This window comes from Corapipo altera, unplaced genomic scaffold, assembly GCF_003945725.1.
Source record: "Corapipo altera isolate COAL_440 unplaced genomic scaffold, ASM394572v1 126, whole genome shotgun sequence".
In the NCBI taxonomy this organism is placed as follows: Eukaryota; Metazoa; Chordata; class Aves; order Passeriformes; family Pipridae; genus Corapipo; species Corapipo altera.
Window position 1 is genome coordinate 2,566,199 of NW_020884937.1, and position 12,694 is coordinate 2,578,892.

At 51.0% G+C, this 12,694-nt stretch overlaps 1 protein-coding gene across 1 annotated transcript; it reads right to left on the bottom strand.

Annotated features, from left to right (window-relative positions):
• Positions 1-251: 251 nt before the first annotated feature.
• Positions 252-11,568, bottom strand: KLHL40 (kelch like family member 40). The gene is made up of 6 exons (XM_027660552.1): positions 10,283-11,568; positions 6,205-6,365; positions 4,262-4,369; positions 3,016-3,201; positions 2,266-2,412; positions 252-1,485 (listed from the first exon to the last, which is right to left on the bottom strand). Exons 1-6 carry the CDS (start codon positions 11,426-11,428, stop codon positions 1,374-1,376), a joined length of 1,860 nt encoding a protein of 619 aa, XP_027516353.1. The 5' UTR covers positions 11,429-11,568; the 3' UTR covers positions 252-1,373.
• Positions 11,569-12,694: the final 1,126 nt, after the last annotated feature.

The following is a 12,694-nucleotide window of genomic DNA, read 5'->3' on the forward strand; positions in this document are numbered from 1 at the left end:
ACAACTTGAGGCTCTTTCCTCTCAGCCTGTCCCTGTAGATATCCATCTGCCTTCTAGTCCTAGGTAAGCTTCTAGTCCTTGTATCCATAGAAAAGATCTTTAAGGATACAAAGCTAAAGTTTCAGCTCTCAAATGGGGGAAAATAAGCACAATAAGAGATGGGGCTGGGTGTGCTTATCACAACTTTTGTTTGGTCTTTGGTTGCTGTGAAACTTCAGTTTCAGCTCTCCCAACATACAAACACAGGGGACTTCTTTTGAAATAGTCACATTTATTTTCAAATGAACCACTGGTCAGGTGGTGTGGGCATCAGGAGATCTTTGCTCTAGCAGATCTTTGTCCTGCTGCCAGTACAGTAGTGTTTCTATCAAAACATCATTATGGATAACTTTAAGATAAATGTGCATTTTTCACTTGTAGGAAGCTCTCTTTGAGCCAAACACATCTGCAAAGTGAAATACTCTTTTAAAAAAAAAAAGGTTTGACTATTAAAAGGAAAAGAGAAACAGCAAAAATATAAAACCTTTCCCTAAAAAAAAACAGCACTTGTCCATCCACAGGTGAGGACATTGTGATCTGGGATTGAAGATGAGGAAGGCAAAAGGCTGGAGATGAGCATACAGGGCCTCCCCTGCCCATCTCTCCCTCTCTCCCACCCTACTACTTGCACGACTCCTCCCCTCCTGCAGGCTCAGCTCCCGACCTCTCTTCACTCCGAAGTCAAAGTGGAGGCAAGGAACTAAGATTACTTGACTGTTTTCTTTTCATTGCAACTTTCAGAGCATTTCTGCTGCTCACATGCTCGTTCCTTTTAACTGTCTCATCCCAACAACCCTCATCACTCAGGAACTCATCAAATTCCACCTGGGTCTCTCCTGTACCGCTTGACTTTGACCCTTCCTTCTCCTCTCCAAGGGGGGCTCTAGCACAATGCTCACAGCTTAGGAGGGGAAATATTTTATAGACCCTTTTCCCTGGGGAATGTTAACTGAGTCCATTGAGACCTGCTTTCTGCCTGGTAAGGGAGGTGTAACAGCAGTTGAAAAGATGGGGAAAAACATGAAGAAAGAATTGAAACTTCCATTTGTCCTGCCTACTGAGACAGGAATAACACATTGCTCTGTTTTTCTCAGCCTCTCCCATCTCCTTCCAGGCTCCAGATCCTTCCTCTAATTACCTTGAGAGCATCTTTAAATTCCCACAGAGCTTCAAGATCGTTTCCCCATTTCCCATCTAAGTAAAAAAGTCCCAGTCACAGATGCAATGTCCTACACAGCATCCAGATGCCATATCCCTGATAAACATCACCTCTCTCCCCCCCATCCTTCCTTGCCCCAGACCCCCCCCCCCCACCATGGAAAAATGACAAATCCCTACATCTTTGTGAGACGCAAGACATTGAGGCGCACGGGGAGGAACGTGGCACCGGAGGCGTACTGGATCTCCCGGAGAACCCCTTCCCACTTCTTCTGCTCCTCATCATACCTGGCGAGAGACAGAGTTACAGTGAGGAAAGTGTCTCCTCTCCCTCCTTTCAGCTGCTCTCCATGGTGGCGGGAGCCCCGGTGCAGGGTGTGACACCCCACCAGTATTATTTGGCCACAGGAATCTTGGGGGGGCTGCATGGGGACTTTCAGCCCTGGTTGGTAATGCCAGGCTCGGAATGTGGATGTCAGCACCTGGTCTCACAGGGAAGAGGGTGTTTTTTTCATTAGGAAACGTTTTGATGGTACCAAGATGGAACATCATGGTGAAGGACAGCGGGTTCCTGCTGAGGGTGCTGCAGCACTGATATGAGAGACAGGAGCAGCTAATGCTGTGTGAGCAGCTGTCACTGAGTGCTTCCTGCCCTCTTCTCTGCTCACATGTAACACTATCTGCTTCCCAGCCAGGACTATCTGCTTCCCAGCCCCAGCACTGGCTGTTCCCAGGGAGAGGATGCATCGCACAGATGCTGCTCCACACCAAAGGGGAGGCTGGAACCACCTCCAGGCGAAATGTCAACTCAGCAACAAAGCCAAAGGAAGAGTTTTCCCTGGTACGTTGCTGTTTGAGGCTGGGAGAGATCACTGAGCTCCCCAGTGTGCCCTCCAGCACAGCACAGGGCAAACTCCCCACTCAGAGACCCTGCGCTGAGCCTGCAGCCTTGTGCTGGGGTCGCAACCTCCGTCTCATATTGACGGCACCCAGAAAGACAGAAACCATCTGTTCCATCACTAACATCCCTCCCATGCTGCCTTGGACAGCCCTGGGGAAGACCATCACCTCCAAACATCGTTGAGCTCCGTTGGCACCAGCTCTCCCGACTCCGTCTCCACCGTGGCGAATCCTCCGAGCAGGTAGAGCACCCCAGACAGGCTGACCAGGCTGACAGAGCTGCGCTCCTGTGGGAACTCTGTGAACGTGTCCCACCTGCCACATCAGGAGAGGGGACATGTTAGAGCAGCCTGGCTACCCCCAGCAAATCAGGAAACGACAACTGAGTTCACAGGTTAACTTGTGCAGGTCTGCGTGGGATGGGATCATACCCTGGCTGGTTTTAGGGACAGCTGTTTCCATCATCACGGTTCAACTTCATTGTGCATTGAGTACACAGCCTGTGAAGCACATTGGGCATGGACCAGAACGTCCCAGTGCTGAGAGAATGTCCCAGTGCTGCAAGAGCCACCCAAAATCAGAGAGTTTATTGCGTTGGGTGAAGCTGCCAGGAGGAAGCTACAGCCCCGCAGGGATGGCACCAGTTGGTGAAACCACTTTAAAGATGAGCCTGAGATGATCCACAGCCCAACCACAGTGACATTGGTGATGCCCAGCTCTCTGAGGAATCCTAGACTCTGGTTTGGTTTGGAGGGGACCTTAAAGATTATCTATTTCCAGCTCCCCTGCCATGACATACAGACTGGAGGAACTGGAATCAGGAGTCACAAGCAGACTCCAGGACGGCTGTGAGTTGGTCAATGTACACCTGCAGCTGCTCCTGGTGTAACCACACCCCGAGGTGTGCTCAGGACCTACTTGTTGGTGGCAATGTCATAGACTTCCACCGAGTTGGTCAAGCCAGAGTCGGTCACACCGGCGGCCACGTAGATTTTGTCCTTGTGCACGGTGGCCCCGAACAAGGAGCGGGCAGTTTTCATGGGAGCCATGTCCTTCCACTCAAACTTGGATGGGTTGTAGACACACACCTTCTTCAGGCACTTCCTGGAGAAAGGTGAGAGGGGAAAAGGAGCATCAATCGCCTGCCAAGTGGTGGGTTTTGCCCTGCAGGAGTTTTGGGGTGTCTGCTGGGAAGAACATGGGGTTTCTAGAGAGGGTTTTGCTCCACATCAGCACAAATGGAGGATACTTGGGGTGTCCATGCCTGGAGTCATCACTTATGTGTGTAACATATCCCCTCCTGCTGTGCCCACTTTGGGTGGGAGTCCTGAAAGCTCCACATGTGCTCATAACCCTGGATATGGGTCCGTGTAGCCAACAGCCCCTCAGGAGCTCACACACAGCCATCCAGACAGTGTTCCAGTGCTCCTGATCCACCCTGATGCTGTGAAATATCATCAGTAACGTCCCTGTCCCCAGACTGGTGGTGTGAGTGGAGGCACGTTCACACCTTTCAGACCACAATCCTTCCTATCTTTCCTGGATTATGGCCTGTTTGCCCTGCAAACAGTCATACTCATGCCCTGCAATGCTCCCCAAGAGAGGCTTCTCCTGCTTGAGCCTGTCTCCTGCAGGAGGGCAGGATGTGGGGCAGGCTGAATGAGGTTTTTCACTCCTGTTGCAAATACACCTCTGGATTTGACTCCTGGGACCACTCTGCTCCACAGGTCCAAGAGAGGAGACCTTTAATTTGAAGGGGTTTCTTGCTCTCCAGTGTGACTTTTTTTTTTTTTTGTGAGCAAAGAGGATCATAGATCATAAAATAGTTTAAATTGGAAGGATCTTTAAAGCTCGTCTCATTCCAACCCCCCAGCCATGGGGAGGGACACCTCCCAGCAGACCAGGTTTGCTTAAAGCACCACCCAGCCTGGCCAGGGGTTGGGCAGTACATTCCCTCTCCTGCCAGGACACTGCCATCTCCCTGATGTCCCTGTGGGGCTTGTGAAGGCCTGCAGGCACAAGGGTAAGCTGGGAGTGAAGGATCCACATCTCACACGCCCCACACAACCTCCTTAACCCATGTTGGGGAGGTACCAACTCGTGCTCTGCACTCCCACTCCTTGGGGAGGTGAATTCTTGAATTCCTCCTGCTTTTTTGACTTACTTGTCACTTCCTTTGCCTCCGATGACGTAGACAAGGTCCTTGTGTGACACCACGGCGTGGCCATAGACCGCGTAGGGGAGGGGATCAGCTTCACCCCACTTGAAGGACCTGGATCAGAGAAAGGTGGGAGGCAAAGGGATTTGTGGCTTGCTGGGTGACACTACAGCACGTGGCACTTTCACCACTCAGATGTGAGCACAGCTCCTGACTCAGCCTCAAAAATACGAGGTTTCCATAGAATCATGGAATATCCTGAGCTGGAAGGGACCCACACAGAGATTGTCAAGTCTGACTTCTGGCTCTGCACAGAACAACCCCAAAAAAACCACATAATGAGATAGAATTCAATGAGACAAGGCTCACCCAGTAAATTTTGTGGTCCTGGGAAAAAAAAAAGGAAATAAAATATGCAGAATATTTATGGTAATTATTGTTTTCTGCAGTATCCCGTCCTCTTGAGCTTTGTGGACACACAGCCCCACTTTTCCCAGGACCTCACCTCATTTACAAGCATTACCAGCTGCATGATGGAAAAAATTTAAAACCAAGTCCACCCCTAAACCATGTCCCCAAGTGACACATCTACATGTTCTTTAAATCCCTCCAGGGATGCTGACTCCACCACTGCCCTGGGCAGCCTGTTCCACTGCCTGGCCATTATTTTAGAGCAGAAATTTTCCGTAATATCGGATCTAAAGCTCCCCTGGTGCAACTTGAGGCCATTTGCTGTCATGGTGTCACTTGTTCCCTGGGAGCAGAGCCCAACCCTCACCTGGCTCCCCCCTCCTGTCAGGGAGTTGTGCAGAGCAAGAAGGTCCCTCCTGAACCTCCTTTTCTCCAGTCAAGACACCCTCAGCCCCCTCAGCTGCTCCTCATCAGACCTGTGCTCCAGACCCTTCCCCAGCTCCATTCCCTTCTCTGAACATGCTCCAGCACCTCAATCTTTCTTGTCACAAGGGACCCAAAACTGACCACAAGATTTGAGGTGCCTCAGCAGTGCCCAGCACAGAGGGACAATCACTTCCTTGGTCCTGCTGCCACACTGTTCCTGATACAGGCCAGGATGCCACTGGCCTTTTTGCCCACCTTTTGGGCACACATGGGCTCATGTTCAGCTGCTGCCAATCAAAATAATGCCAGAATAATATCAATCAAAGGATACTAGAGATAAAGTGGTGCCAATCACATCTCCACCAGCTTCAAATGGATATTCAAACCACCCCCTGAGCACTTAGCAAGGGCAGACATACCCTTTCCCAGAGCCTGCAGGGGCAGATAAATCCCCTTTTCTGTGGGAATGAAACTGGTTTCAAACCTCTGCCTAAAAAACAGAGTTAGGAGCACACATATCTAAATATAGATGAAATAAAGACTTGTTGACATCTCCTACTCCTCCTGTTGGGGCAGGCTTTGGATGTTTCTGTCTCCTGAGAGCAGAACAGGATGGTGCCTTTTAATAAAGCTCATGACCCAGTGTGGGTTAGAGCCCATTGTCCAAAAATGAGTGGATATTAAGCCTGACATCAATCAGGTTGAGCTGTTCAGTGCCACATCTGAACATTTTAAAAACTGACTTTCCCGTTCAAACCACTCCTGGTGAGATCCCAGCGAATGCCACTGAACCTTCAAGAGCAGAGGGAAAAACTCCTCCTGTACAGGTCTCACATGATCATCTACTGATATCAGTCCCTGATATCATAACATCCCCATTAGAGCTTCCATCTCCAGGAGGTTCAATCACAACAAGAGGAGCAGCTGGAGTGTGACAGCTCCAGGCCCCAGGGCACAGCTCAAGACAGTCCCAGAGGTCCCAGCATTGAGATAAAGAGTTCAAGCCCTGCCTCCAAAACCTTTTGACCCCTGGAGACCTGGAGTCATTTTTTTCAGGCAGCTGCTTCACCTTCTCCTCCAAACCCCCTCCCTCCCCGCCCGCGGGCACTCACAGCCGGTCGTAGCACAGCACAGAGTCCAAAGTCTTCTCCCCCTCCTTCAGTTCTTTCCCTCCGACCACAAAAATAGAGTTTTCTGCCTCTCCCAGGCCAAAGAGGCAGCGAGGGGAGGGCAGGGGGGGCATCCCCAGCCAGTCTGCGTCCAGATGGTCGTACTGGAAGGGAACATATGGCCATTAGTGTGTGATCACCCAGCCCCTTTGCTTAGCAAAAGCCAGGGTCCACAGGCTGAGGGCAAAGTCCATCCCCAGGGGCAGGTTGGTCACCCCATGGCACAGTGTGCCTGTGCCCTTCCACCTGGGGCAGGATGGGAGATTTGGAGCAAACTCAAGTCTTGTACCACGTGATATGGTTTTTTATGGTAAGAGACAAGCCAGCATGAACTTGTTCTGCTCTATTTACCAAAGCCTTGACTTTATAGAATCACGGAATCATCAAGGTTGGAAAAGACCTCTGAGGCCACAGAGTCCAGCCCGTGACCCATCCCCACCTTGTCCCCCAGCCCAGAGCACTGAGTGCCACATCCAGTCCTTCCTTGGACACCTCCAGGGATGGGGACTCTGCCACCTCCCTGGGCAGCACCTTCCAATGCCTGACCACCCTTTCCAGGAAGAAATTCCTCCTGATGTCCAACCTGAACCTCCTCTGGCACAGCTTGAGACCATCTCCTCTTGTCCTATCACTGGTCCACTGGGACAAGAGCCCGACCCCCACCTGGCTACAACCTCCTGTCAGGGAGTTTTAGAGAGCAACAAGGTCTGCCCTGAGCCTCCTCTTCAAACTTGGAACTTGGAACAAGGTTAGTTCATCTTTGGGTGAAAGAATTCCGTGTTGGACCTATAATGGACAGTTCCTGGGACTAAAGGAGCTGAAGCATTTCAATTTTAAAAATTTTGCCCAAACCTTTTCAGTTGTAGGGCACTCCATGGTATTCTACCCTGATATCTTCCATCTCTGCCAGGCAACAGTGTGGTGTCAACACTGTTGGCAGCACAGCTACAGTGTGTCAGAGCCATCTGATAGATGAGAGAGCTGATCCATACAGTGCTGCTGGATCAGGTCACCAGATCCTTGGACATCTGCAGATCATTGTCTCATCTCCCACCACAAAAAAAAAAAAAATATAAAAGGGCTCTCTGAGCACTGTGGTTTGATGGGAACCGTAAACTGGGGCAGAAATTTTTAATGCAGCTTGGTAGCAGAGGAGGGAGGGATGTCTTGCAGCCAATTCTGTGGGACTCTGCAAGATGAAGCTGTGATGCTGCACTGCCTGGAGTGCTGTTTGCTGTGGGCTCAGGCCAAAGAGCTTCAGCCTGATGGGTTGGCTCTAAAGCTTGGCCTCAGCTGGGTGCCTGTGGTTTTTGGTCTCCTTTGAAGCTGTAGTCCACATTTGTGTTATTTATAGTGCAAACCCGAGCAGCTCAGCCATCAGGATAGTTCCTCCTTCTTGATGGACTCAGCGTTGTTTACGAGTCATAAATCTTGGAAATGACAAAGAAAGGACACCCTTTTCCATCTGAGATGTCAATGGAATCGTTTTGCTCCTGCCAAAATCTGCAAGGCCCCTGGGATTTATCAGCATTTTTATATTTTGGTGCCTGTCCTTAAATCTAAACTATCCCTGACCTGGCAGTCCTGGCTTTAAGGGGAGGAATGTGAAACTGGGGAGGATAGAAACAGTCAGAAGGTGTAGGGAGCTGCTACACAGTGGTTCAAGGGTTTGTCTTACAGCTGCCTATCTACATTTGTCATTTCAGCTGGAAAAAAAGGCTCAAAAGACCCTTACACAGGAACCATGAGCTACATAACAACACTGATGCAATAAATGACATCTTTGCAAACTGATGGCACTCTCCAAGCCCAGGACTCTCCCAAGAACAGGTGCCACAGTGAGGTGTGGAGGGACCACTGTCCCCTTCTTGTGTGGAAGGAGCTAAAAGTGCCCCCATGATGCCCAAAGCCTCTGCCACTGAGTCAGTGGCAAATTGGGAGCTGAATGTGGAAATCCTGCTGTTGGTAGCTTAGAACCACAGAGTACTTCGGGTTGAATGGACTTCCAAAGGTCTTCATCCAGCCCCCATGTTCAAGCAGGCTCAGTTTTGGGGTTAGAGTGGGATTCACCAGGGATTTTTGCTATCAAATATGAAGTGTTTCCAAGGATGTTGCCTCACTGGAAGCGTTCAAGGCCAGGTTGGATGGGGCTTGGAGCAAACTGGTCTAGTAGAAGGTGTCCCTGCCCATGGCAGGGGGTTGGAACTGGATGATGTTTGAGGTCCCTTCCAACCCAAGCCATTCTATGATTCTGTGGAGATTCTGTGACCTCTCTGGACCCTGCTCCTGCACTGCTCCAACCCCCTTGGGAAGATTTTTCCTCACAGCAAGCTGATATTTCAGTTCCTGCACCCAGTAGCCATTGCCTCTTGTCTCACCTTTGTGCAAATCCAAGGAGAGTATGGATCACTCCTCCGTGTCTCCTCAAAATTGGGAGCTGCAGACACCAGTGAGATCTTCCCTCTCCCTTCTCCAGGATCATCACACAAGGCTCAGCCTCTTCTTCTACCTCCTGCTCTGCAGCCCTACCCATCTTGGTGGCCTCTGCTGACCCATTCCAGTACCTCAGTGTCTCCTGCATGCTGGAGAGCCCCACATTGGACACAGCAGCCAGATATGGCCTCACAAGTGTGTGACTGAAGGGAAAGAAAAAAATCCCTTCCCTTGACCTGCTTGTTTCAGCTGTGCTGAAATAACCCAGGACAAAATGGACCTTCTCTGCTCCAAGGAACTACCTCACCTGAGCAGCAACAAGGCTGGTGGAACATTAATCTTTAGGCACAGGTTTGGGCTGAATACAAAGCAGCCCATCTACCTTCTCTGCACAGGTGAGTGATGGAGTTGGCCACACCTCTGTCATCCTCCACTGCCCAGTGTGAAGGGTCGTGCCTCAAATAGCACATCCCTGGCACTCCCACAGCCTTCCCACTCCATCCTGCTTTCTAGGGATGGGGGCTCTTCCTGCTGGCTTCTTATTTCACAGGCTTCACCCTGCTCCAGCTTATTTCACAGCCTCTTGACCCTCTCCAGGTGAGGACAAGCCTGTCCCTGCACACATGATGCAGATGGACAGACCTACCCACACAACAAGGCAAGGGAGCGATCAAGGCTGGATGTCTCAGCTTGGGAACTACCCTCATTTTACCCTTTCTGCCTGGACATGTTGTTTTTTTCCCAAAAGATGTGAGCCATGGAGAAGAACAGAAGGATTTCTGGGGATGGGAGGAAGAGTAGAGGATTTCCTGGATTCTTCAGGGTCAGCAGGAAGGGTGCCTTGAGTTTGCTGTCTACAGGGAAAGTGCTCCTGGGTCACAGCCCAGGCTGGGGCTCAGGTTGCCTGTACATAGCTCAGTCCAGTCACAGCTTTGGTCACTGCTGAACTGGAACAGCCACCTTCCTTGAGGAGTATCCCAAAAGACATCACACTGTGGTTTCCCCCTCACAGGATGGAAATGGCCAAGGTGCAGAGTGAGCTGGAACAAACCCACCTTCAGGGGCAAGAGCAGCACTAGAAATGGGGCACATGTTGGCAGGCAGGGGCACACCCTGTGTGCTTGGGGTGTTTTGCTCCATGGATGTATCTGCTGCTGCTCCTGTTTTCTGGCACCTGGCAGAATCACTCTTGGGTTTTCCAGGGGTTTCATGACCAGATAATGCAAGGGATACAAAGCAGAACACAGACCTCGTGCCACTAACTTTCTACTCCATGTGCCCCATGGTAAGTAGGGTTGGACCAAACTCACTGCTCTAAACAGTGCCCTATTCAGGATTTGGATCAGGAAGGTTTGTCCCTGTTACCTGCTCCTTCAACCCTCCTTCCTCTACTACCAGAACCACCCCTCAGTGGGATCTGCCTTAAAAACACAGGGAGAGGAATCTCTAGTAAAGCAACTCAGGTGCTTCTCCTTCACTTAAAACTTTCATTCTAACATCACATGACAAGGAATATTACTGACAACACAGAAAAGCTGGTGGTGTTCCAAAGTGGTCCAAGAAACAACAGAAAGATAAAAGGTAGTACCTGTAGGAAGTAGGAACTCATGGGATCCTCCTTGCTGTCCTCGTTGTAGTACAGTCCTCCAACAATGAAGATCTGATTCTCTCTGGTCACCAGACTGACGTGGTTCTTTGGGATTTGAGTGGACAGGGAGGCAAAATAGCACTCGTTGGCATTGGGATCATAGGCCACTGCCCCACTGTCGCTCACCATGAAAATAAGGTCCTGGAGGAACATCCCAAAGCGCATGGTGTCATTTAAGATCCCAGGGAGAGCATCCTCCTCCGTGTCTTCCTCCTCATCTACTGCTCCGTTGACAACATTATCCTTTGTTTGATTTTCACTGGTTTTCTTCACTTTCTTCTTCTTCACCACAGTGAATTTGCCTTTCTGGGCATCCTTCACCATCTGCAGCTTCTTGAGGAGCTCGGGGCTGGACTTCACCACGTTGTGCTTCTCCACGTGGTCCCTGATGTAGTCGTTGGGCATGAGGCGGAAGCGGATGCTCTCGAAGACGACAGGCAGGGCCTTCTGCCGGCTCTCGCAGTCCTTGGTCCCCACCCACTTCACCACCACTTCAAAGACGGTCTCCTCTTTCTCCACGTTGAGGGAGTCGCTGGAGATGATGGCGATGAGCTCGTCGGGGGAGAGCTGGTAGAACTCCTCGTCGCGGGAGACCAGCGCGAAGCGGTCGCAGATGAAATCCCGAGCGGCCACGGCCAGCCGGGCACAGTCCAGCATCAGCCCCAGCCGGAAGATGGCCAGGCAGTTGCTGAGGCACAGCCTCTTCTGCAGGAAGGACACGCACACGGTGAAGATGGAGGGGATCTGGAACATGTTGGCCACGGAGAAGATGTCCTGCACGTTCTGCTCCGTGATCTCCAGCTCCGAGGTGTAGATGTAGTGGAGGATCTTGCCCATGACGTCCGGATCGACGTCTTCCAAGCTTATCTCCCTCTTCTTGCTCTCTTCCATGTCCGAGAGGAACATGGCTCGGAAATACGGGCTGCAGGCTGCCAGCACCAGCCGGTGGCAGGGAAACTCCTTCCCTTTGACTTTCAAGACACAGTCCAGAAACTTATTGTGGTCCAACATGTCTTTGAGCCCATCCTGGAGAAGAGTTTGCTGGTAGAGTCGCAATTCTTCCACTTGATCAAGAGGCAAACCCATGGCGAGGAGCGGCCGCTCGTCCTTTCCCCCAGTCCTTCTTTTACAGAGATATATTTATGGATATACCTGAGCCCCTGGGAAAGAAACTTGCTCAAAGCAGGGCTCTCAGCCTCCCTTGCTTCCAGACCAATGGCACACCGGGAATGTGAAGCTCTTGCTACTACTGCAGCTGTCTGTGTACTTCAGCTTCCAGGGCAGGGCTTTATATATAGACCCGGCGCTGCAGAGCTTAAGGAATCCATACTGCAGCATGTGTAAGCCGATCACCCTTTAATATGACACATAGGACGAGGAGGAAGGGAGGGGGGCCCGGGGGAACAGCTGTAATTCCAGCCCCAGTAATTCAGGAAGGGTCTGTCAGCTCGTGAGTCACCGCGGGGGGAGCGGGAGCCGTCGCTGCCGTGACACGGGCGGGGGACACGCGCGAGACCCGTCCCGCGCTTGGGGAACGGCCTCGGGGTGATCAAACACCCAAATCTGCCCTCTGGGTCACGGACGGCAGAGCTGAGACTTTCTCCTGACAGCTCTAAAGGGGTTGCTCCCAAACTGCCAAACCTTTGGCTGCGTGCTAAAAATAGGCATTGAAGTCAAAGCTGGAAAGATGCGTTAAGGGAGCGTCTTATGTGGGCTTTGTGGCATCCCCAGCTCCAGCCAGATCCCTCCCAGGGATGCTTTGCTGCACAGGTTTGTCCTTTATTCTTCTCTAGAGTCACTTTTCAGGAGTCTGGAAGGGGGTGGAAAATGGAGATAGGGCTGTTTATTTACAGCTCTGTATGGGATACGAGGCCTGTGCTGGAAGTTACCTAAAAAAACTCACTAGAGGAGGAGATTTGAGAACTGGGGGAGAGGGATGGTTCTCTTTCCCTGCAGTAGGTGGTGGAGTTCCCATTCCTGGAGGTGTTTAGGGAAAGACTGGATGTAGCACTTAGTGTCATGGTCTGGTTGACATGGTGGTGTTCAGTCACGGGTTGGACTTGACTATCTCGGAGGTCTTTTCCAACCTAAATGGTTCTGTGATTCTGTAATATGTGCATGGGCCCCACTGGCACAGTCTCTGGGCACCTTGTCATCAATAAATTCATCTTTTCCACATCTTGGTGACAGACAGAGTGTCTGAGGCAGAAGAGAAGTAAAGGAAATGCAACAAGGGGCTTCAGCTCACGGATTAACACATCTATACACAAGTACCTTCTAGTAAACTGAGGGTCTCCTGCTGAGCTCTTCTGATTCAACACGCCCATGATGAAGTCTAGAAAAACAGTAGTT

Bases quoted from the DNA above. Each gene is read 5' to 3' on its own strand.
- KLHL40 (XM_027660552.1), bottom strand. From the start codon at position 11,428: ATGGGTTTGCCTCTTGATCAAGTGGAAGAATTGCGACTCTACCAGCAA. The intron at 3,202-4,261 runs GTAAGTCAAAAA...ACCTTTCTCCAG, and splicing joins GGAGGCAAAGGAAGTGACAA to GAAGTGCCTGAAGAAGGTGT. The intron at 2,413-3,015 runs GTAGGTCCTGAG...CTGATGTGGCAG, and splicing joins TATGACATTGCCACCAACAA to GTGGGACACGTTCACAGAGT.